A 24007-nucleotide genomic window follows, 5' to 3' on the forward strand; every position below is an offset into this window, starting at 1 on the left:
ACATAAAATAAAAAAAAAAGAAAGAAATTGAGAACAATCAGATAAACAGCCGTTTTTCTTGCACAAAGATGAAATGAGAAGTGAATTTGAGGGAACTCAATGGAAATAACCATAACTTTTTAGTCAGATAAAAAGCATCACACAAGTCAATACCAGAAAAAGCTACTTATCACAAAGAATGCTACAGAAGTTCCGACAGCTAAAATCTTCTGTAATACAAGAAAGAAAAGCTTCAGAAGTCGATGCTGTCCATGACTAAACTAAGGTCTGGCTCTGAAGAAATAATATTTGGGAAAAAGAGCTGTCCTTATATTGGTCTGCTCCTGAACAAATGCTTTTTGAAGTCCACAAACACTCAAAATATATAGAATATACTTATGTACCATTTTTATATATTAATAAAAAAAAAACTCTCCGAGGAAACTATTACTGAACTCTTGACACTGTTCATGGAAATGTGTCTCCTGGAAGTAACATTTTATAGGGCAAGAGATGCCAGGATCTGAACAATTAGCCAGAAAAAACTGAAGACAGAACTTGCATCTCCCTTCTTGATGCACAACCTCCGTGACATCAGCAGCAGCATTTTCTTCAGGAAGGGCAATAAAACTGCAGAGCCACTGAAGTGCTGATTTTCACCAGTGAACACTGCAAAATGCCTGTGGCGTGCCACACATCCTGATCTCCAGCTGGGCTGCCTTGTTGTGTCAGCCTGAGTAAAGCTGTGAAGGATCCTCCCCATGTGCTCACACATGGCTCAGCACTCTTCACCAGCAAAGTGGACATGAAAACAACATGAAATAGCATGAGAATAACATTTTTTTGGACGTGCAAACCTACCACAGCCCGCTGTGGAGAGCTCATCGCTTCCGTCAGGACAGTCGCGCTCCCCGTCGCAGAGCCAGTGCTGGGGCACACAGGCGTGGGAGCCCAGGCAGCTGAAGGTGTCTGCAGCACACGTCACTGAGCCTGGGGACACATGGCAGGGGAGCCCTCAGCACTGAGCCATCCCAAATCCCCAGCTGGAACACCCTAACCCATGTTGGTATGCTGACTGGTAATGATTAAAGGGGTTTATTTTAAAATCTCAGTGACTATTTCATTCTGCACATCATGATAAACCTACTGGCTGGGATGATTTTACAGTCAAATTTTCACAGAATTCACAGAATCACTGGGTTGGAAGAGACCTTCATCATTCAGTCCAACCCAGCCCCAGCCCCTCAACTAAACCCTGGAAACCAGTGCCATATCCAGGCATTGTTAAACACATCCAGGAATGGTGACTCTACCACCTCCCTGAGCAGCCATTCCAGAACTTTATCGCTTTTTCCATAAAAAACTTCTTCCTAATATCCAACCTGTATTTCCCTTGGTGCAGCTTGAGGCTGTGTGCTCTGTTTCTGTCAATGCTGTCTGGAGAAAGAGACCATCCCCACCTCACTAAAACAACTCTCAGGGAGTTGTAGAGAGTGACAAGGGTCACCCCTGAGTCTCCTTTTCTCCAGGCTAAACAACCCCAGCTTTAGACCATCTGCTGTTTCTTTCATTCTTTTCATTTATCCAGCCTCTTAAATTCCCCACACTTCATGGAAACTATCCAGCAGAACAATTTTTCAAACCAGTTTTGGTCAGTAACTTTGGCTACACGTTTGGACTGACTGGACACAGGAACTGATCTTGCAAACCACATATTCCCTGCATCACCAAACTATGCCAGGAAACCAAAGGCACTCCAAGCTTTTGTTAATCAGTCCCACAGAGAAGAAAATGTGTACCAAGTATAACAGTAGTGGGAGCAAAAAATATCTGACAGCTCTGATCCAACTAACTCAAAATATTATTTATCTGACTAATTGTTTTTGGGCATTTTTTAGACAATATTATACCCTAGGGTTATACTTCCTCCATTTGGAAGTAAAAAAAAACAAAACTGATTTTTCTAAGATTAACATGAAGTTTAATTCCAGAAACATCAAAAAATGGCAAATGAGTGTAAGAAAGCAAAAGTTGTCCCTTTTGCATAAGATAGAAAATAATTTTAAAAATATTTTAATATTTTATTAAATTCTAATTAAAACTAGTAGAAAATGTACTGTCTCCATTTTAGTGGAGTATTTTTAACTTATCTACGAGGGAAAATAAGAAAGAGCTAGAAAAACCCCAAACCTAACACAAAAGTACAATAACATTAGGGTCTTTGACCACCTGGCATTCTAAAACTCAAACAGGGGTTTTACATCAAGGGTAGGAACTGGGGAACAGGCTGGCTGTCCTTTTACTCAGTTTGTCATTCATAACTTTACTGATAATGATGCCTTAAGTTTTAGCTTATTTTTGAGATTTTGTGCTGCCTCAGTGTGTGACTCAGAACTTCATACTCAGAAAGTGTTAGTAAGTTCTCCTCACAGCTTAGTCAGACAAAATAATCCTTTTCCAGCCTGAGAACCAAGGACACCATTGCAGCTTCTGGCACAAAAAATGTAAGCACCAGCGAACTGAGGAGAGCAATCTGGGTGGATGGGACTTCATAACTTGAAGCTGTTATTGGACAATTGACCCCAATATGTAAATGGAACAAAATGTATAAAAGTGTGGAAACTCCTGACTGATTGTCCATTTGTGTGACTATTTTGGGTCCATCTTGGGCAGAGCCATGGCCAGACTCTCATACTGCCCAAGGTGTATCCTTTGAAGGCCTTTTAATAAATACCTACTTTATTCCTTTAATTCTGTCTAGCCTCTGTTCCAGTTCAACCTCTTTAGGCATCAATAGAATTACACAAATCATACAGTTCCCATAAAAATGAACCTCTCTGCTGGATCCCTCACACTCTTTGGAGATTCTGTCCTTGTTCCCCTCCCAGCCTCTCCTTGGAACACGTGGTCCCCCTCGCTCAGCACGACCTGACCCAACCCAGATCTGAAAAGATCCAACTCACCGCAGATGGCATCGCTCTCATCTAACCCATCTCCGCAGTCGTCCTCGCCATCGCAGGTCCACTGCTTGGAGATGCACTTGTTTGCAGAGCAAGCAAACTGATTCCAGGAGCAGGACGAATCTGGGGATGACACCAGGCCCTGCATTTGTTAGGTTCACAACATCACTGCATTCCCTGTTTCAAGCACAGTTTAGGATTTTTTGCACTGCTCCTTTCTCTTCTCCCAGCTTCCATGTATTAAAATGTTCCAACTCGATACAATCCCAATCTTATTATTCAGCATATTATCAGTTTGTCCAAGAGTTTGCATTCACCAACACATTTTTAAAACTAAACAGTGAAATGTTCCAAAAGGCATTCTGATATTTTCAAATATTTTGTAAGTGGGATGAGGATAAACAATTTAAAAACCTGAAGCCTGGTTTGCATATTTAACAGGTGCTACAACTATGGTGAACTGCTTTTTTTGGGTAGTAGGACAGAGAGGGCAGAGATCAAATTTTCCAGCCCAGCCTTCCTCCTAGTATTTCAGAAGTTAACTCCATCTTTAAAAGATGTTGGGTCATTTTTTCTCACAACAAATATTTCTGTGTGTTTGCGTTATCTTATTTACACTTTTCTATCCATTGAAAATAAGAGCTTAGCTTCTACATTTCAAAATCAGACTGCAGAACTGTCCTAAATCAATGCTATTCTTTTCTGAAAAATTCAGATCTTGCATTTTTCCCAGGCTTCTTTCTTTAAGAATAAAGTTTATTTTGTTGCAACTGATTTTGATGACAATAAATTTTAATATTAACATTAAAAATAACTTTAGGCAATAAAATCTGAATTTAAAGGAGAGCACTGTAACAGGTATCTCAAAATGGGAAACAAGCATTGACTTAACCCCCTTCCATTTTGCCCATAAAAATCAGCTAATTCAGTTTGCAGTATTGTACACAAGAGTATAACACCTGGAAATGTAAACAACAAGTTATGCTTGAAAATGTGGCCAACAAAAAAGACTCTGATTGTCACAGTGCATAGCACTTCCTAATTTCAAAGTTATGAGATAAAATATACAATGTAAACTGCAAATCAAATATGGAAGCCTGTCAGTGGGAACTGGGGCATGAAGAGAGTAATAAAATAAGTAATAAAATGTTCACGCATGGTAAGAAGTAAACGGAAAAAAAACCACAAAAAACTGAAAAAAGCCCCGAATTTCAGGTCTTATTTAAATTGGGAATAGAAAAATTTCACACTGTTCTCTGGTACAATTCCATGACAAAAATAATCCATTCAGGTAATCCATACAAACTGAAAAGACCAGCTCTCACTAGGAGTAAAACCCACCTGCTTTGTATCTCAATTACATAAAATTTAAGAATATGAAATTATCTAAGACAGAACAGTCCCTTAACCCAGTTCACAGTTCATGCTGTATTTTATTTACATCACTTTTGTCATTACTTTAAACAATTATAACTGTATGGCCTCTGATGCAAAGCAATGCCTACTTTGACGTTTGGGTATTTCCTGCTGGGCCCCAGACCCTGATTCAAATTCATTCTATGTGTAAAACTCTTCTAATCAGGAGTTATGAAGAATTAGTGGAATTGTTAAATATTCAATTAATAGAAATCCCTGTATAAAAATATATCTTTAAGAGAGAAATAAATAAATTAAAGGGCTTTCATTCTGGCATGAAATAGAATTGAAGGTATTGGCAGCATGAAGTATTAGAGTGGAATCTGAAAACACAGCATTAAAGACTTTTTTATAGAATCTCTGAGATATAAATGCATACTTCTTTGTTTCCAAAGTGCATTGGTGACTAGAGAAATACAAATAAGACAAAATGCTCACCACAGTGCAATTCATCTACTCCGTCCTCACAGTCTTTCTGCCCATCACAAAGCCAGGTGGTCAGAATACATCTTCCACTAGGACAACCAAAATAATTTTCTTCACATGTGGGTTTGTTTTGAACTGTGATAAAATAAAGAATGTAATGTAAAATGGTCTCTACTAGTATGATTAGGAGCCTAATACATTTCTGCTAAATTTCTGAATACTGATGGACAAAGTGTTTATGTCTAAAAATGGGGAAAAAAATTGTGTTTAAAAAAAAAAGTGATTGCTAAGTAGTTTAGGGAGTTGAAATAATATTTTTTTATTTTTTCAGAGAAGAATCAGAGCACAGCTTCAAACTCAATCAAAAGGCCTAGAGAGGAAAGTAGTTCAGTTTACAGGTTTTGAGGTCAGGCAGGTCAGCATTGCTTGTTGTTTTACACCAGCTGAAGAAATTGCCCTTCTGAACTTTCTGCTGTCATTTACAAGATAATCTAATTGTGGCAGTATTTTTGTCACTGGGAGAAGCCACAAATCTCATGCATGCACTGACTAACAGGAGCTAAACCAGTGATGCTGGAGCCAGAGGTTTAGACTTGGTCAGAAATTAAAAAGTTCTCCCTTGTCTTTTTAATGTTGTTGAGTCAGAAAGTAATTTAAAATTTTACTTTTATGAATGATTAAGAAAACAGGTGTGGGAAAGAAAGCATGCCACATGTAGAGTTTCATGATGCAAGCAGAAATATTAGTCTAATAACAGCTTGCTTTCAAAATCTTAAGCAAGGTCCTGGGAAAACCCAGGATGGAATTCCAAGCACTGGAGACCACTGAAACTCTCTGCCATGGTTTTCATTATTCCTTCAGTGTACTGGATTTGTTTTCAGCCTCCTCTCTTTTAAAAGGAAAGGTAAAGTAAACATTTATGGCTTCTACAGCTGTATGAATGAAAAAAAAAAAAGACCAAAGAAAGAAGTGGAACATTTGTGATGACTTGGTAGATATTAAGGATTCCCTAAGCAAAGGTAACCTCCATGGGTATTTTGCTGTAATGTTCTGTAAGAACAATGACACTGAACCAAACTGCTAATGGGAATTGCAATATTCATAACAGAAACAACACTCAAAAACTTAATGTGCCAGAGCTGGTCAGTTTTGAATGAAATGGCAAAGGAAATCACGTGTAGGCTGAGTGGGAATGGTATTGCTTCCAAGTAAAGGAAGGAATGATCCAGGCAATTAGTCACACATTAAAATGATGGAACATTTTGGCACACATTTGGAATTCAGAGAGAAGTAATACAAATAAATGGACAATGGAATAAAATGCACATTAGTGTACTTATGCAACATTAGTTTACGGAAGCTGCAGCACACTGCTCTCAACATTTTCCTTGGTATGGAAAAAAACCCTTTCTTTGTCTAAAGATACAGCAAATTAAACTATTTTGACCTTAATGAAGTGTTATATACAATAAATTCTTCATAATTAAGAGATAATCTAGAGAACATAGAGATTAGAATGAAAACTCTAACTTAATATGCATCTATTTTAAAGGACTAATGGAAGTTCTTAAAGACGGGTTGGTTGACAGTTCTGCTGAAGTCCCAGGTTCCTCTGGATCCTGGTAATATTTTTGTCAATAAATTTGGCACAATGTATATGAGAATTCTAATAGAACCTTCTGGTGACACAACAGGATTATCACACAGATACAGAGAATATTAAATAGAAAGAATCAGATTTTGTCCACTACTATGCAAAAATTTGATGGCATTGAACAAGAAAAAATTAGAAGTTTTAATTTTACAAATGAATAAAATTTATTATCTAGCAAATATTTATTTTTATTTAACACTAGTTCCTAGAGGAAAGAGAGTTACTGGTCAACAGGAGGTCAATTTCAAGCTACAATGAATCAATTATAAAAACAAATAGAAATAAAAAATGTTTTTGTTTTGTATTTAATATTCTCAAACTCAGACGAGGAGTTCTAGATAAAAATTGAGCAAACACCTAAATGCCCTCCTTCATTAGATAAGAATTGAATAATATGAATAATTCAATGGTTAACATTAAATAGAACTTCAGTCCTGTGTCTGGGGCTCAAGTTGTCATGATCCCTTTCTCCTGGCTGCTATCATAAAAGCAATAACCCTGGATTCTACCCTGGCAGCCTATTCCAAGGACTCCACCAAATAAAAGAGAAAGTAAAACAAGTCAGCAAGAAAAGAAATACCACCCACTAAAGTAGCAGCTAATAAAAGTTTCTGAGTGATTATGCTGATGCTTGATGAGCTTGACATTTTAATGACTTGTGTTTTACTTAAATAAAAATGATAAATGGCAGGCCTAACCTGGAGGAAATGGAAAGCTAGACATTACCGTCTGCTTCAGAAAAAAAGTCAGTATTCATTTGTAATAATTTGCATAATCCCAGGAAACACAAAATAAAGGTGAATATACTGCATTCAACATTGCAATAATCTCTATGTTAAATAAATCAGTATTGACCAAATAAACATTTTGCAGCACAATGAGAAACATTCTGCCTCCCCAAACAGGACTTTTCAAAATTTGTTTAAAAGGTAAATTAATGTTTTGTGTTTGTTTTTTTTAAAAATTTCTTTTTACAGTTACCTGGGCATTTTAATTCATCTGTATAATCTCCGCAGTCATTAGAGCCATCACAAATCCATTCTGGCAGTATACAGAGAGAAGTGGAATTGCAGCTGATAAATCCTGAAGACTTTATCCCAAGTTTATAGAAGTAAGCACAGTTTGTATTATCTGGAAAGAGACAGAAGATTACCACACACCTAACGCAGCCTGAGAGCCTCAACGTTTAATTTTCACGTGAGGCTGAAGGAGCCCGCGCAGGTGTTGGAATCCCAAACAGCAACACCCAGGAATGAACCGCTCCATAACAAGGAATAATCAGGGAGCAGCTGCTGGGAGGGAGCAGGAACACAAACTCACTGCAGTTCTTTTCATCCGAGGCATCTGCACAGTCAATGATCTGGTTGCACCGCGCTGATTTCCCCACGCAAAGCCCATCTGCACAGCGGAATTCTGTCGGGGCGCACGCCGAGTCTGCAACATATGGTTATAAAGGATGTAAATTTGTGTGCTAAACACACTCTTCAGATGCACATCAGACACATGATGATGCTTAAGCCTTCTGCCTTTCAGAATGAGGCATTCAGAACACACTGTTCCTTCCAGCAGACATATGATTTGGAGTTTATTATACCTTAAAAGTTGCTAATTTTTTAATTTATTTTTTAGCCTAAAACTGTCTCTAGGTAATTCAATTCATTTTGAGATAATCAATTGTCCTGGCTCTGCATGATTGCATATTTCCCCGGGCGGCTGCTATTCATGAAAAAAATTGTGAGCCATGAGAGAACTGTTTATTTCTTGTGGAGAAGTCTCCACAACATTAACAAAGGGACTTCTCTCCCTAAGCAAACTGAAGAAAGACTTTTCTAGAAATGGTAAACTTACTGAAATTTTAGGTTTTGTTTCTTTACATTGTCAGTGGGAAAGAAAAGCTTGTGGGGGAAGAAGAAGTGCTCTGAAGGTTTTGTTTTGATTCTTATTACTCTTACTTATAGTTACTGCTAATAAACCTTTCTTTTTATACTCTTTTAAAGTTTTGAGCCTGCTTTGCCTTTATCCTAATCCTAGCTCACAGCAGGCTAGTTACTGCTAATAAACTTTTCTTTATACCCTTTTAAAGTTTTGAGCCTGCTTTGCCTTTATCCTAATCCTAGCTCACAGCAGGAAGTGAGTGCAATGGTGATTGGCCAGCACTGAACCCACCACACTCACTGGTGTGTTGGCCAGGAAATCTCAAAATTGACAAAATCTCAGATTGGTGAACCAAAACCATTACAAGAAATTGGTGTTTCCACCTGATTTCAAACTGAAACCACCACATCATCATTTGAGGGAGGAAGAAGCATTTTCAGGATCATCCATGAATCTCAAATTTATTTCTTGTAAAACCAGCTTGGGGTTCTTGCCTATATGTTTTTCACTCTACTTACATCTAGATAAATTATTAAAAACAATTTGGTGCCTTCAGAAAATGCTTATTACTACAGCTATTTAGCTTTTAGCTATAAATCACGTGGAATAATACCCCTGCCAACCTTTCTGAATTGTAACTAAGGATTTGTGTGGTCTACTTGCTGATCTACATGCATTGGATATATATGCATATATCCATTGCACGGATATAAATATTCATATTAAAAGATATAAATCAAAAAACAATTCTGATATGAAGAGGAAAACAATTCTAGCAAGAATTGCAAAGGACATGGACACAGTCATGCATTTGGGAAGCAGAGAAATAGAGCATTTCCTGTTTCAGAGAAGAAGCACATCCAGAGAAGAAATCACATCTTTCAATCTGTCTGCAGTAAAGTGACTCTCATTATTTCACAGAAGATACAGAACCCGTATTTTATATTTTATACATATAAAACATAAAATATTATATGTACAATGCACATGTATATTTTATAGTCAAAACCACTCTCCTTCTAGAAGGCCGTAGGTGCAAACCAAAATCAGCCTTTGCATCAATCCCACCATTTGATTAAATCACACGTTATTTTCCAGCTACACCTATTTGCATAATGAGTATTTACAAAGCAATATTCCGAAATCACCTTGAAAATAAGATGCCATTTACCTTTGCAGTCGAATTCATCAGAGTTGTCACCACAGTCATTGGCACCATCACAGACTTTGTCGCTGGGAACACAGCGGCGGTTGGAGCACGGCTTGAAGCCCTTCCGACAGCCTCTGTTTTCTGGAAAGTTAAATAGCAGCTCATGATTGGATTGACACCTCATGAAAACAGCCTCACCCTCAATACAAACAAACATTCCACAGCAATATTTTAATTGGTGATGCATTCCAAGCTAGAGAAGGAAAAAATCAAACTTCAGAAATAGTTCATCTATTATGCAGCATAACTTGGACTTATATAGGGATAAAGAGCAATAAATGAAAGCATGATGAGAAAGAATGACATTAAAAAAAAGAAAAAGCGTGGCCTGATTCCCAGCTTTCATTACCTTGGTACAAAATGCCCATGTATTTTAAATGCATTTGTTTTGAAACACTTGTTTGGGGAGAATGTTTGCATGTGGCATCATACAGAATGAAGCATACCAAATTTGGCCTAAACCAAAACAGGAATAAATGGAGAATAAAATAACAACAAATATTAGCAGAGAGGTTTTTGGATTTCTGAGCACCAATACCAACAGCATTCTGCTCAAGAACACTATTGAAGAATGCATGAATTTTACATATAATTATATGTTTGAAAATTCAGGACTGATTTACTAAAGCCCTAATTATTGCAGAAGTTACAATAATAATGTTCCCTGCATTAGTTATTCAAAATAATGAGTCCAGCACTTTGTTCTTTATCAGATCCAGAAAGTAAGACCCTGTATATGACCCAGCGCATGAAAGTGTGTAGCAAAATATTTGGTAGAATTGATTTAAATGAGGTAAAGTGTTCACAGTCACGCTGCAAATTAACAGAATGGTCTTCATAAAATTATGTGGCAAATCCATGCAAAGACAAATTGTTGGTTCTCAGAATCACAGAATAATGGGCAGGGACAGGGCAGGAACTTCTCCAAGCCCTGTCCAACCTGGCCTTGAACACTTCCAGGGATGGGGCAGCCACAGCTGCTCTGGGCAACAAATCCTGTATTTATAAATCTATTTATAAATTTAATAGCTAGAATTCATATATTTTACAGTACTGTACAATAAGGTATCTTCCATCTTTAAAAAAAGCAGTTAGCCATGTTTTTCCTTATTTTTGCTCTAGAGACAGGAACATGAGAACATTTTAGATGCTTTTTATTAAATATCTTATTTAATACATGAAGTTTGGAAGAAAAAAATATTTTCAGGTAATCTTTTCCGTGTCATGTCAATGTTTTCTTAATGTGTGTTGGCATTTTCTTCCTGGGCAGCTTGGCCGAGCAGTTGGTGTGAATAAGAGGAAACAAACTAAGCGTGTTTAACACCAAAATGACAACAGGAAGGTGAAAGATATGGAAATACCCACCACAGTAGAAAAGTTTCTCATCAGACTTGTCCTTACAGTGAGCAGTGCCATCACAAGTCAGCTGATAATCAATGCATTCACCGTTCCCACATTCAAACTCTGAATAGATGTTGCAAGTAGAATTTTTACCTAAAAATAAACCATATCAACACGTAATTTTTAAAAGCTTTTACAAGTAGTGAAAATAAAACATGCTGGCTGCATTTCAATTTTGACCTACACAAATTTTGAAAACCTGAGTACAAAACAGTAAAGCACACCATGGCATCAGAATTTAAAACCTTCTAGAAAGAGAACCTGTAAAAGAAAATACATTGACAAATACCCATGAAGGAACATGCAGTGAAACAATCCACAAGCACTCATTCTGATAAGGTAAGAACTTGGGCACTACTGTGCTCAGCTTCCTTCTACTCACCTATGCCTTCCCAATGCCCAGCTTGAATGATACAGCGTAAACCCCAAGGCAGAAAATCTGCTGCTTCCATTTTATTTTTTTCTTTTATCCACAAAAACCCTCCCCTTCTCATCTAGTGGATGTTTTATCTGTTATTTTAGAAAGGCCCAGCTGAACATTTAAAATTTTTCCTCTTTTACTTAAGAAACAAAAACATTTCACAAACTGGATACAACAGTTTGGACATGAACTTCAGGATAAGTCATACATCTGCTTTGTGAGCACGGTTCTAACCGAAATATCAAAGTGAAGAGAAATGAGGAGCATTTAGGACAACTCAAGAAGAAGAACAATGGAGAAATTATATCCAATTGTTATGCTTCTTTCTTGTTTCCATTATAATCACTAGAGCAAAAATTCAGGAAGAACCAATGTTACATGCAATAGCCAAGCCAACATAAATTGAAAACATTTCTTGATTTGATTGAAACATGAAGAAAAAGTGTTGAAAACAGATTCTGAACAAGGTGATATCTGATCTTGAAAATGATTTATTTAGTCCTTTACATTTGAAGTATTTTTATCTCTTTTCTCTCCATTTTCTAGCACTGTAGGAACTTATGCAGAATAATTATAAATTGCATTTGTAGTTCATCTAGTTCAGCATCTTAGACTGCAATCTTTAGAAAAAACATTAAAATAGTAAAAGTATGTATAATATAACCTGCCCTCAGTTCGAGTCTAACTGGACACACTTGTAGAGATTGCTTCAAACTCCATCTTGCAGAAACAAAGAATTTAAACGCCTTTCAAATGGTTTCTTTGATGACAAGTAAGTAGTCGGAGTAGTCATTACCCATATCATCATCTCTCCCTCTTAGAATTTCACTGCAGCTTTGTCTCAAGACTCTTGACTGGCAGTAAGTTACACAGCCTAATTACACTGTGAAAGGACAGTTAATTCCTTTTCTCAGCTGGAATTGCTAACTTTCAATTTTATTGAGTATCACTTGCAGTTCTGTTATGAAGAAAGGAACTTTTGATCTCAAAGCTAAACTGAAGTCTGTCTTGTTTCCATCCTTTCTGTGCTACTCTACCCCATCATTTAATGTCTTCGTTTTTTTCCTGATAGCTGAGATCAACATTTCCTGCAAACACTCTACAGAATAATTTAGCAGATTAAATCTTATTTCATGTCCTAGATGACAATTTCAACATGGTTTTACCTAAGAGCAATTTTAAGAGTTGTGATACATTTGGAAAATATAAATGCCATATAATTATAAAATAAATTGTTAGGCGTCTGAATTAATCTGCTGAACCTCTCTCACTTCCACTGCCAATCACCGGTTTGACAACATAGAGAGGTAGGTGAGAAAGTGCTTTAATTAAGGTACAACTTCAGTAGCTTATCCCACATAACCCTAGGGAAGGATACATACAGAGATTTCTATCTATCTCAGCAGTAATTGTGATAAATACATAAAAATCCTATTAATAGGAAACAGCAACCCACTACCATAATAGGAATTTAAGGAGAGCATGAACACTTTTTAACCCTCCAAAAAGCTTACAAGACAAAAGAGTTAAAAGCCTGGTTGGGGCTGAATAGCCAGATCAATTTCTACACTATACAGAAGAAATAAAATTAATGGCTTGGGCCGTGTCCTATGAAAGCCAAGTGCCTCACAGCACAGAAAAGCATCGTGTCAGCCACCATTACTTACTCACACATCTGTTATCATCTATCAGGACTCTGTCCCCTCTGCACGAGCAGTTCACTCGTCCATCAGGCGTCAGAAGGCACAAATCATGGCAGCCTCCATTCATTTGTGCACAGGGAGATAACTCACCTGGAAGACAAATGACAAGAGATGAACTCTATTTTATTAAATTTGCTTCAGTGGCCAATGTCTTTGAGGGAGCAAAAGTCACCATATCTCAGATTCATGGGCAATTGATTCGGGTTTTATCAGTCAGATGAAAATGTCAACATCCCTCAGATACTGGCATGCTAAAGGTAAACAAGCACCTGAAAAATAATAATTTTAAAAACCTGCTACATTCAAAACTGCAGAAATTTGACAGGAAAGTATTTAACTGCTATCCACTGAGCTCAACGCCCATAGCAGAACTTTCCAAATAATGCTTATTTACTTGGTGTCCTGGGCCATAAGATATATCTGTATTCTATTTGCCATCTGTTAGAGGTGCGGCAGTTATCTTCTTAATTGGGTAGTTTTCTTTATCTCTTCCACAACCAAACCTCCCTCCGGGAAATATCTGCTGTTCATGGGCCATTGAGTGTCCCTGTGTGGCTGATAAAATTCCATCATCCCATGGGGAGATGCTCCGCCCAGGGGAGGAGCCAAGCATTCCTACCTGGATACGATCTGAGCCTGGAACACCATAGCAGCCTTTGCCCACTGCATTCCCAGAGGAGCGGCTTTCTTCTCCCCTGCATTCCCAGAGGGAGAGCAGGCCATCTACAGCACCCCTAGACATTCAGAGGAAACTCCAGACTTTTCCAGGATCTCTGCTCCACCAAAACCACTGCTGGCACTGCAGGAGGGCTGAGCCACCATGGAATGGGACCTACTGCCACCACCCTGACCCACAGGGTGTCAGGTTGTATTCTGACTCTGTGGTGGTTTGTTTGTTGGGTTTTTTTGTTTGTTTGTACTATTGCATTTGTATTTTAATTTTCCTGGTAAAGAACAGTTATTCCTATTTCCATACCTTTGCCTGAGAGCCCCTTAATTTCAAAATTATAATAATTTGGAGGGAGGGTGTTTACATTTTCCATTTCAAGGAAGGCTGCTACCTTCCTTAGCACACACTTGTCTTTTCAAACAAAACACTTTGGAAAAAGTTATACACCATCTTTTCTTAATGAAAGAATTTATGAAACATCATGAAACACTTTTAACTCAGCTAAAACTAAGTTAAATCCCTGAAATGAATGATACTGGCATTAAGAAAAGTACTTTGTAGCTTACAGCTGTTGGTGTCGTTGGCAACAGCGATGATTCCCATGGGCTGGTGCGGGATGTCGGAGCGGAGAACTTTGGTGTCTCCTCCCGTGTATTTGCTGGAACGCAGGATGGCTCTCCTCACTCCATCTGACCAGAAGATGTACTCGTCATACACAGCCAGGCTGAGGAACGTGCCTGGGCCAGACTTGACAATGACCTAAAATGCAAAAGTGCAGAACAGAAACAGGAGTGGCTGTCACTGAATGAGAGGATTTTAAAGTGCAAACTTTGACTCCCATCACGTTTAGGCAAAACACTTAATACTTTTATACCTGCAGCACCAGGGGAAATGAGATAACAGCACTTAAAATGTGTTAAAAGGATGCCACAGGCATCCAAATTTCAGGAAACCAGGCATCTGTTCCTTAATTAAAAAAAACCCACAGTTTATCTAAATGTGCCTGTAAAAATACCTACTCAACACTTTACCTGCTTAATAGCTCCAACAGAAGAGAGAAGAGATTCTTTCACATGGCTGAAAGTCTAAAAATTCAGTCTTTAGGAATCAAAGTGAACTGAAGAGTGCTCACCACATCATCACATTAGAAACTTGAACCCTAGACAATAAATGTTTCAGGTCTCCCCATTCAGAAAAAAAAATATAATCTCACCACAGTAATAAGTAATTTAAAACCTAGAAGGAAAAATGAATGGAAGGTCACTATATAGTAAGGTTTGAAAAAAAATCTAGAAATACAATTAATTTGATCCTAATCAAAACCACGGCTCCTGTAAAATATTTACATATGTTCTTTTTATTCCATATATCAGAATTAAAAATTTCATGTGAACAGTTTCCCTTCTGATGAATAGGATGTATTTATATCAGTTTTTTAGTTGAAAGTTTAATTTTGGCTGGACAGAATTACTGGAAGGCAGTTAACATTTCTCCATTAGATAATGGACGTAAATAATACTCTTCCTATTTTTATTGAATCATATTCTAAGTTTCTCTGTGAAAAAATAGTAAGTTATGTATATTTATGAAGTGAGAACAGTTCTCAACCAGGCTATGGAAAAAAAAATCCTGTGTCTAAGTGCTATTTATCATAGGGAAATTGGGATAAAACTAGAAAAATAATATCCTTTAACACATGTACTTAGATCACCATGGTTTTCCATCTGCTTTGTGTGCTTTATCCCCTTTCCCAGAGGGAGTTTATAACAGCGATGAGATTTCATGGAAATCTCCATGAATCAGCAATCCTTTGTGCTTGCAAGGGGATGCTGTGTGACAGCTCTTCAAAAAATGCTGGAATGAGAATGGAGCAGTAATACTCAATCCCATATTTAATTATTAAATAACTCATTGTGGGTGTGTAGGAAGTCTTTCTCCAAATAACAAATGCACCGACTATAGAGGACATCCAAATTTCATTTTGTGAAACAAAAGCCCCCAATTTTGATACTGCAGCTTTGCCTTGGAGAATAAGAAGGTGTCTCAGTTCTGCAGGATTCAATACCAAGGGATGCTCCAGGTTTGCTCCCACCTGTGCCAGTTCAGGTTATCTCAACAACCTGCTAACATAAATAATTCTAGTCCTGTGCACAGGAGCATTCCTGTCCATGTTTAAATTCACTTATACAGACAGAATGTCAAAATTGCTTACATTAATCAGATAATTATAACAAATTCTGATTCACTATGTATTTCTGCATATTTTAAAGAGGGTTAGACAGCAAATCATTTTACCCAGTAAAACTTTTTTCCCCATGATAAATATCCCAAGAGGACAACTTTTCTCTACCCAACATTTTTCCAGAACAAAAAGTATTAAAAGATAAATGGGAATAAATTAATGGCAAAAGATTTCTTCTCTAATTGTGCACATTTCCAGTAAGACACTTTTCATAATACACCCTTAAAAGCTTGCAGTATTAATATTCAGGCATTTCAGGGAAAAAAATTAAAAATCATCTATGTTTCTGAAAGATCTTTATGAAATCTGGCCATGCAGATTTTGCAGCCCCATGTTCTTCTCCGTGATAGTGTGAAACTGTCCCAATTGGAAAGATTTTTTTGTTAAAACCAAGACTAAAACAATGATCTGCTCAGCTTTTTGTGCTGGGGAGCACTGTCCTAATTTATCTCAGACTGTAACAATAGAATGCAAATTCACTACAGAACTGATCATTGCTGTTCAGCCTCGGGAGAGCTGAGATCCAAATACAGTGCCACAAAACCAAACATTATTTTCACTATTGCTCATTGTGAGTCTCTGTATTATGTCACAGCCCCAGCCCCATCCAAGGACATTGGTTTTATTCAAGCAACCAAAATAAAGACTTCATATTTCTATCAGCTTTTGGCCACCTTTACAGCTCATTTAAATTCTAATTTATATAATAACACTGAAAGTTGTGACAATTTTTTATTTCTATTTTTTCAAGTCTGAATTTATACTAAAACTTGCAACAACACAAGCACAATTTTAAAACTTTAAGGAATCATGAAAGGACATCCCTACTATCCCTTCCACCTGCAAGAGTGGAAGTCAGACACATCCAAGAGTACATCCCATGTATCTCAATGATACCAAACTTCTGTTACAGAAGATATTCCAAGCTCAAAGTAGCAGATTAAATTTTTTCTCTGGTTTCTCTGTTTTTTCATAAATTCACAACCAAGCCTAAAGCTTGCACTTCTGCTGTAGACTGAAGAAGATATCTGATAAAATCTAATTGAATAAAACAGAAGTTGAACACCAACTGTGGAACTTCTTGAATTGCATTAATACAGAAATTCAACTGAATAAAAACAAGCATCCTGGAAACTGAAAGTTACAATTACTGGCAGGTTGCAATTACATGAAGGTTATAATTACCAGAAATATCTCTTAACCCATATTGATTATAACAATCACACCTATAGGTCTTCAAAATTATAACTGAGAGCAAAACATTCCTCCTGCATGTTAAAAAATAAATGTTTACAGAACATGAACAATGTTTCTAGTTTTTCACACATAAAATGTTACAAAATATTTCACATTGAAGAAGAAAAGGAAAAATAAATCAAAACAGCTCATGATTTATTAAAAAAATAAGTCCAAAACTGGAAATTAGTTTTATTTGCTGAAGGTTCTCTTTCTGTGTTCATTAAAAAAAATGTTGGATTTAAAGCACTAAGCAGCCAAAACCAGGTGTAGCCATAATATTTAACCCAAGTAAGGGCAGGAGAAAAGACAGAAGAAAATGGGAAAGAATAATAATTAAAAAAAAAATGCAACTTCTGATTTTGAACCAGAAGATTTGACAGAACAGAACAAAAAATGTTAAAAATCCAACCCCCAAAAACCTTCATATACTCTATGTAATAAGAAGGAACAATAGTAAAAAAGAAAAAAAATCTTCCAAACTTGAAGGAGTATTCCTGAAACCAAATACTGGTATTAAAATATCAGCTCAACACAAAAATCGATAAACCCTCACTTTAAAGAGTGAGTTCAATATTGCTAAATGATTTTCTACTAATTCATTGCACTAGATTATTGTGGTGAGCAGAATGAAGAAAGAAGCTGCTATCTGGAAGGAAATTAATTACGTTACCATTAGACTTTCATGTTCTGCTACCCAGTTTCAACCTTGTTAACCTAACTGAAACCAGAGAGCAATGAAGCAGAGATGCTGGGGGAAAGGCTAATCTGTCTAAACTATTTTTGACAGGTGGTTGAGGACTGAAACACCCCAAAGAATCTGAGATCACCAGAAGAGCAGAACAATAATTGGTTGCATTGATGCCACAGAAATCAAAGATCTCATCCAGCTGGACAGCACATGAGCAAAGTGAAAAAGTGCCCTGGAAATAATATTTTTCACTAGGTTAATAATAGAGCTAGCAGGCTGGATTCTGGCATTGCTTGTGTCAGTAACAATGAAGTAAAAATGATCTACAGCATGATCAGCCACTCTTCTGAAGTGCTGCTAGAGGCCAACAGCCTGCTGGGCTTTTCCTTCTGCCATAACAATCCTCATCTAAGTAATGCAGGAAGAGTGAGAACCCAGATCAGTACTTCTGACAACAGAAACAGCTGATTAACCCACAACAGGTATTGGTGTAACACACCAGAGCTCCCAAAAAGCTTCAGAAGAGTGTGCTGGATTCAGATCATTGTGTTCAGGAGGTTTTGTTTTTTTACTGCAATGGAGAAGAAGAGGTAAATTGTCAGAAAGCCAAACCAACAGGCAAGGTACTCAGAAAAGTTGGAAGTTTCAATGTTCAACTGCTGAGAAAACTCAATGATCCTTTTCTTCTTGCTGCTGCAAAGTGAAAGCAAAAGACCTGATTTAAAAAGTATTTTAGTAATGGTTTCTGTAACTAAGTGGCATCATGCCCTACTTCATGTCTGTGGTGCCTATTTTGTTATACCTTATGCAAAGATGAAGTTAAACTGTTTAATCACAACCTACTGATTACCTTGTACTTAACTAATCACCTTGTACTTCTGTTTTGTATTAATGAGTATATAGTCAGAGACTGAAAACTTCAGATTCCATTTGGTTGGTTTGCCAAGTTTCTGATACAGTTACTGCATCTGAAAGCATTAGTGAGCTGTGGTCAATTTTTATAGAAGGAAAACAAAAGGAAAAGCACATGCCTATCCATGCTGACTGTACTTCAGTTCTGCTCTTACAAGCTTGGCTCTCCTATTTTATTCTGAAAAAAATTTGTCTAAAAATAGTGTGGGGAACTACTGGATAAGATTCCAAAATCCACGTGGTTTTCATTTAAGAAGAAAAAAAATATTTCAAAGTTCATATATTGCATATGAAGCACTTTTTAAAAGTTAATAGTTATCAAAGTGAGATGATGAAAACTCTTGTAGAGCTTGGAATTGAAGCCACGTGTTTTTCATTTAAGATTAAAAAAAAATATTTCAAAGTTCATACATTGCAGATGAAGCACTTTTCAAAAGTTAATAGTTATCAAAGTGAGATGATGAAAACTCTTGTAGAGCTGGGAATTGAATACAAGCCAGAACATGCCCTTCATTCATTATATCCTGAACTTTGGGAGGTACAAAGTCCCTGAAATGAAGATTTCATGAAATATGAGAAATGTAGTGCTAAAGATGTAACAAAACCACAAGCACAGATCAACTGCCTTCAGCACATTCCTAGTAAAAGATCTGCTTGAGCTGAAACTAAAAGAGTGTTCAAGGACCAAAATATATTATGATGAAATACTAATGGAGAGCAGTTCAATATCTGAAAATAGTATAGTTAGAATATATTAGAAATAAGATTTGAGTAACACTCAAACATTACACAAAAGAAATTCTGAGCAAACAAAGCATTATTTGTATTTCAATAGAGTTAAAAGTCTCATATACAACTAATACTAGGAGAAAATTAGGCAATTATTAATCTTTCTGTAACAATTTCACTTTGAAGATGGTAATGAATGCAAACAAACATACAGTGGGTATGCACTGAATTTTTGTTTTACTTACATATCTTTGTGATCCATCGTATTCACACCTCTCAATTTTTCCCAAGCTGCCATCTGAAAAGTAAAGTTTCTCTGCCCTGTGATCAATGGTGAGTCCATTTGGTGTCAGAATATCAGTGCTAATGATAACCTGGGCATTTTTGCCTGAGAGGGTGGATCTCATGATGCTCGGGAGCTGCTCATTCCAGTTAGTCCAAAACATTAAGCTGTATTAAAATCAAAATAACAAACAAAACCATAAGATACATTTTATAATTTAATTCTCTACTAAATGAGCAACAGAGAAAAAAAAAGCCTTCATAAACAACTCTGAATGGCATCTATAAATAATTGTGATAATCAATAGTGAATAACAAAATGCAACAGCTTATAAATAAATTACACATATAAATTATAGCAGTTTTGTAGTTCATTAATTTGGATAGAAGTATAATTTTTTCTCTTACAGATCTGTTCAATCCTGATCTTGTCTCTGTAGTAATTTACCATTAGAGAGAGATACAAGCTGTGTAATGGTATAAACTTAATTCAGCTAATGTGTGCATTAGTAATATTTAACAGTGAAATTAATCTGCAGCTTCTCCCATGTTAGAGCTGTAATAGAGACCCAAGAACTGGTGTGCAGAGAGTTGATAACGGGAAGAAAAGGACCTTAATGTGCTCTGCAGCAGGCTCAGTCAGGCCCTTGTTGCTGTTAACAGTGGCAGAAAATGTTATGGACTGGGCTGCTGATGGAATTCTAACCCATGGACTCACAGACCCTGCCCCTCCTCTCATTGCAATCTCCATCACAGCTTTGGGGTTTATTGGTGGTACCTTGGTAATTGCATTTTACAGTGCAGCATAAATTCTTGATTTGCATTAAGAGGACATGAAGTCACACATGGAAATATGCTCCACTATTCATGCAGCTTTGTACATTCAGCTAATACAAGTTAAAAATAGAATATGGCAGAAATGTTCCCCCAACTCCCCCAAAAGACAGAGACTGTTACACGAAGCAGAAAAAGCAAACTGCCTTTCTCCTAGAATTAACAGAGAAAATTTAAAGTACCTCAAATATGTAAGACACTGAAGTGAAAATAACAATCCTCTTGCTAACACAGTATTTTTCAGAGTGGTGGGAAGGAACGAAGTTCGGTTTCTTTGTAGGATTTTGTCCATTGTTACATACTTTTATACAACACTGATTTCTCTGATAAACACAAGGGCCTCTATGTTGCACACAAGAAACTCGGACTTCTTTTTGTAAGTGCTTAAATTAATTTTGGGGTTTTTTTAAACTTAAGCAGTAAGAGTGATGATGCCTTTTGAAGGCTGAACTAGAACAGGCTAGAGGGAGTTAAAGAATAAAGTGGGTATTTATTAAAAGGCCTCCATGGATGCACCTTGGGCAATACGAGAGCCCAGCCAGGGCTGCACCCAGGATGAACCAAAATGGTCCCAAAATGCATGAGTGCTCACAGGGTCTCACTTTTATAACTTCTGCTCCATTTGCATATTGGCTAGAGGGAGATAAAGAATAAAGTGGGTATTTATTAAAAGGCCTCCATGGATGCACCTTGGGCAATACAAGAGCCCAGCCAGGGCTGCACCCAGGATGAACCAAAATGGTCCCAAAATGCATGAGTGCTCACAGGGTCTCACTTTTATAACTTCTGCTCCATTTGCATATTGGAGTTAATTGCCAATTATAGCTTTAGCCCATGAAGTCCTATCCTGCTTGTTTTTCTCTCTTCAGCCAATGTTTGTGCTCTTGGGCCTGAGATTTGGATCATTTGTCCTTGGTCCCCAGCTAGAGAAGGAATTGCTTTTTCTCTCTACTCTGTGAAGAGAGCTTGCTATCCCCTAATACTAAGTTCAGAACTGCACACTAAAGCAGCACAGAATCTGAAAAATAGAAAAGCTAAAACCTGAGGAATCAGTGGCACGCCTGAGAAAATGACCATTCAATAATTTTCATTTAACTCACCCTTAAGAAAAGCAGCTTGATGTTTTTTACATTCCATGAAAATGAAATTATTATTTGATCTGAAGCATAAGAATATATAAACTATTGAATCTTACTTCTGCAACTTCTTTATAAGAGCAAGACAACACAAGATTCCAACAATAAAACATGTTAACATTTGCCTCCTAAACAGAGGAATCTAACCAGCCTTTGTAGGGTTCAGCAATATTGGCTGACTGAAAGAAAGAAGTGTTGCTTGACACCAGGCAAGAATTAGGATTTGCAGGAGAGATGCAACACCTACTTTTGGCATTCATCCAGGGCCAGCACGTGGGGATGGTCGTCCTCGGCCATGGTGATGACGGCCTCGCGGTTGAACGCCCCGCGGCGCCGCTGGTCCACGCTGTGCCTGGTGATGGAGGACGTGGTGGAGCTGGTCCAGTACAGCGTGTCCCAAGCTCTGTGATAAGCCAGGCCCTCCACTGACCCAACATCTGCAAGAGACGGGGACAGACAGAGCAAGTCAAACTCCTGCCAATGGACTGGTTTTGTTTGTCCTCGGAGCTGACTCGCAGGGTTCACTTATTTCAGCTTATTATTATTTTTATAATTTCTTCTGTTTACTTTTATTGTAATCAAAATATTATAATTTTCATAAATTTAAATTAAAACAACATAGAGGGCACAACCATTTTAATAACACTTTACAATATTTATTAATTCTAACAATCATTAAACTGATATTACCACTACAGTGCCCACAGATAACACTTTAGAAATAACAAACATCTATTCAAGACAATAATTATTTATTCTCATGTTCAAATACCATTTAAACCAAGTCTTGGCATTTTTTAACAGTTGTATTATTTAGCACCATCTCTCAATGTATTTTGTAGCACTGACACGCTCTACTAATAGGGATCAAAGTACCCTGTTGTTAACAACTGTATTGGCTTTTGCTAAACACCTGAAAATTACTGAAAAAATATCAGCTCTGAAGGTCTTGGCATCAATATATAATTTTAATAAGCCATGACACCACGCTCATTCATTCAACACAAAAAAAAGTGAGCTAGGAAAAAAATATTAATAAGCAACTAAAACACATATTTAATGGCCTGAAAAGATAAATTGTATTTAATCCTAATATATAAAAGTGACAGACTGTGAAAAATAGGAATAATTATTTTCTACCACTATTTGTGAATTACTACAAAAATATGTATCTTGATAACTTCACTTATTATTTTGCTAGAAACAAATATTTTTAGACCAGAAGGTTCATGCAGCTTATTAATGAGCTACAGAAGGCAAAAATCTAGAAATATCATTAGGATTATATTATGTTGGCTATTACAATTTACATTCAGCTTGGTGAAAGATGTAATTTTTACTATGTAATTCATATGCACAGAACAAAAAGTCCCAACTTTTTGACTTTCTGGTTGATCACTTTGAAAGAGCAAACACTGAATCAAAATTTTGAGGCACATAGATCAAAATAATGAGGCCAATAATGATGTATCAGTTTTTTGTATTTTTCTTGTTAAACCATTTGGCCATCTTCTGATGTCACATTTTGTGACATACCTGTGGAGAAGTAACAATGACTTGTATTCAAGAAGGAACAAGAGAAAAAATAAATGAGATGACACTTCTTAAAGGGAGATGAATATGCGTAAAAAATAGTTTGCCTACTTATGAAACAGAATTTATGAAACAAACCCCATTTAACTTCAGCTCACCTACAAGTAACTCAAAATATTGAAATATAGTGAAGGTTTTAGAAATCACCAACTGAAATTCAAAGATAATCAGTTCTTTTAAATATCGTAACAGAGATTTCCATTAAATTTGTATGCTGAATCCAAATTCAAAACTACATACAATTCCCTAAACTAAAACAAATGTTCTTACATATATGATTTAACTATTAGGTTTCCCTTCCCTCCCTCATGAGGACCATTGAGAACAAGAACAACTTGTTCTCAATGGTCCTCATGAGTTCTTTCCAACTCGGACATTCTGTGATTCTGTTAAAAAATGACATAGGTATTGACATTTTCTGACCAATTCTACACTGCATTCGTAAGGAACAAACCATCAAAGCATTGATTACTCTCCATTTTTAAGATGACAGAAAAAAAAAATCATTTTCCTGGTGTAACTTTTTGAATTTCCATCAATTTTAGATTTTTTTCTTGTCTGAATCTGTCACGAAATTTGAGAGCAAACTGATTACAGAACATGGTCCAAAACTCTTTTGTAGCAGACAAAAAATAGG

The 24007-nt window shown here is 36.8% G+C and overlaps 1 protein-coding gene across 4 annotated transcripts in view; it reads right to left on the reverse strand.

Moving 5' to 3' along the window:
- The window catches only part of LRP1B (LDL receptor related protein 1B), a 626536-nt gene that overhangs the window by 107411 nt on the left and 495118 nt on the right, over positions 1–24007 (reverse strand). For all 4 annotated transcript variants that reach the window (XM_039700520.1, XM_039700493.1, XM_039700511.1 and 1 more), the window contains 11 exons: positions 22025–22214; positions 19771–19975; positions 14282–14474; positions 13010–13135; positions 10886–11014; positions 9482–9601; positions 7756–7869; positions 7417–7566; positions 4794–4916; positions 2943–3062; positions 841–969 (listed from right to left, as the gene is read on the reverse strand). In XM_039700520.1, the coding sequence (XP_039556454.1) occupies positions 841–969; positions 2943–3062; positions 4794–4916; positions 7417–7566; positions 7756–7869; positions 9482–9601; positions 10886–11014; positions 13010–13135; positions 14282–14474; positions 19771–19975; positions 22025–22214 (1599 nt within the window). The remainder of the gene's footprint in view (positions 1–840; positions 970–2942; positions 3063–4793; positions 4917–7416; positions 7567–7755; positions 7870–9481; positions 9602–10885; positions 11015–13009; positions 13136–14281; positions 14475–19770; positions 19976–22024; positions 22215–24007) is intronic.

This window comes from Passer montanus, unplaced genomic scaffold (genome assembly GCF_014805655.1).
Source record: "Passer montanus isolate IOZ18808 unplaced genomic scaffold, ASM1480565v1 scaffold1, whole genome shotgun sequence".
Lineage (NCBI taxonomy): Eukaryota > Metazoa > Chordata > Aves > Passeriformes > Passeridae > Passer > Passer montanus.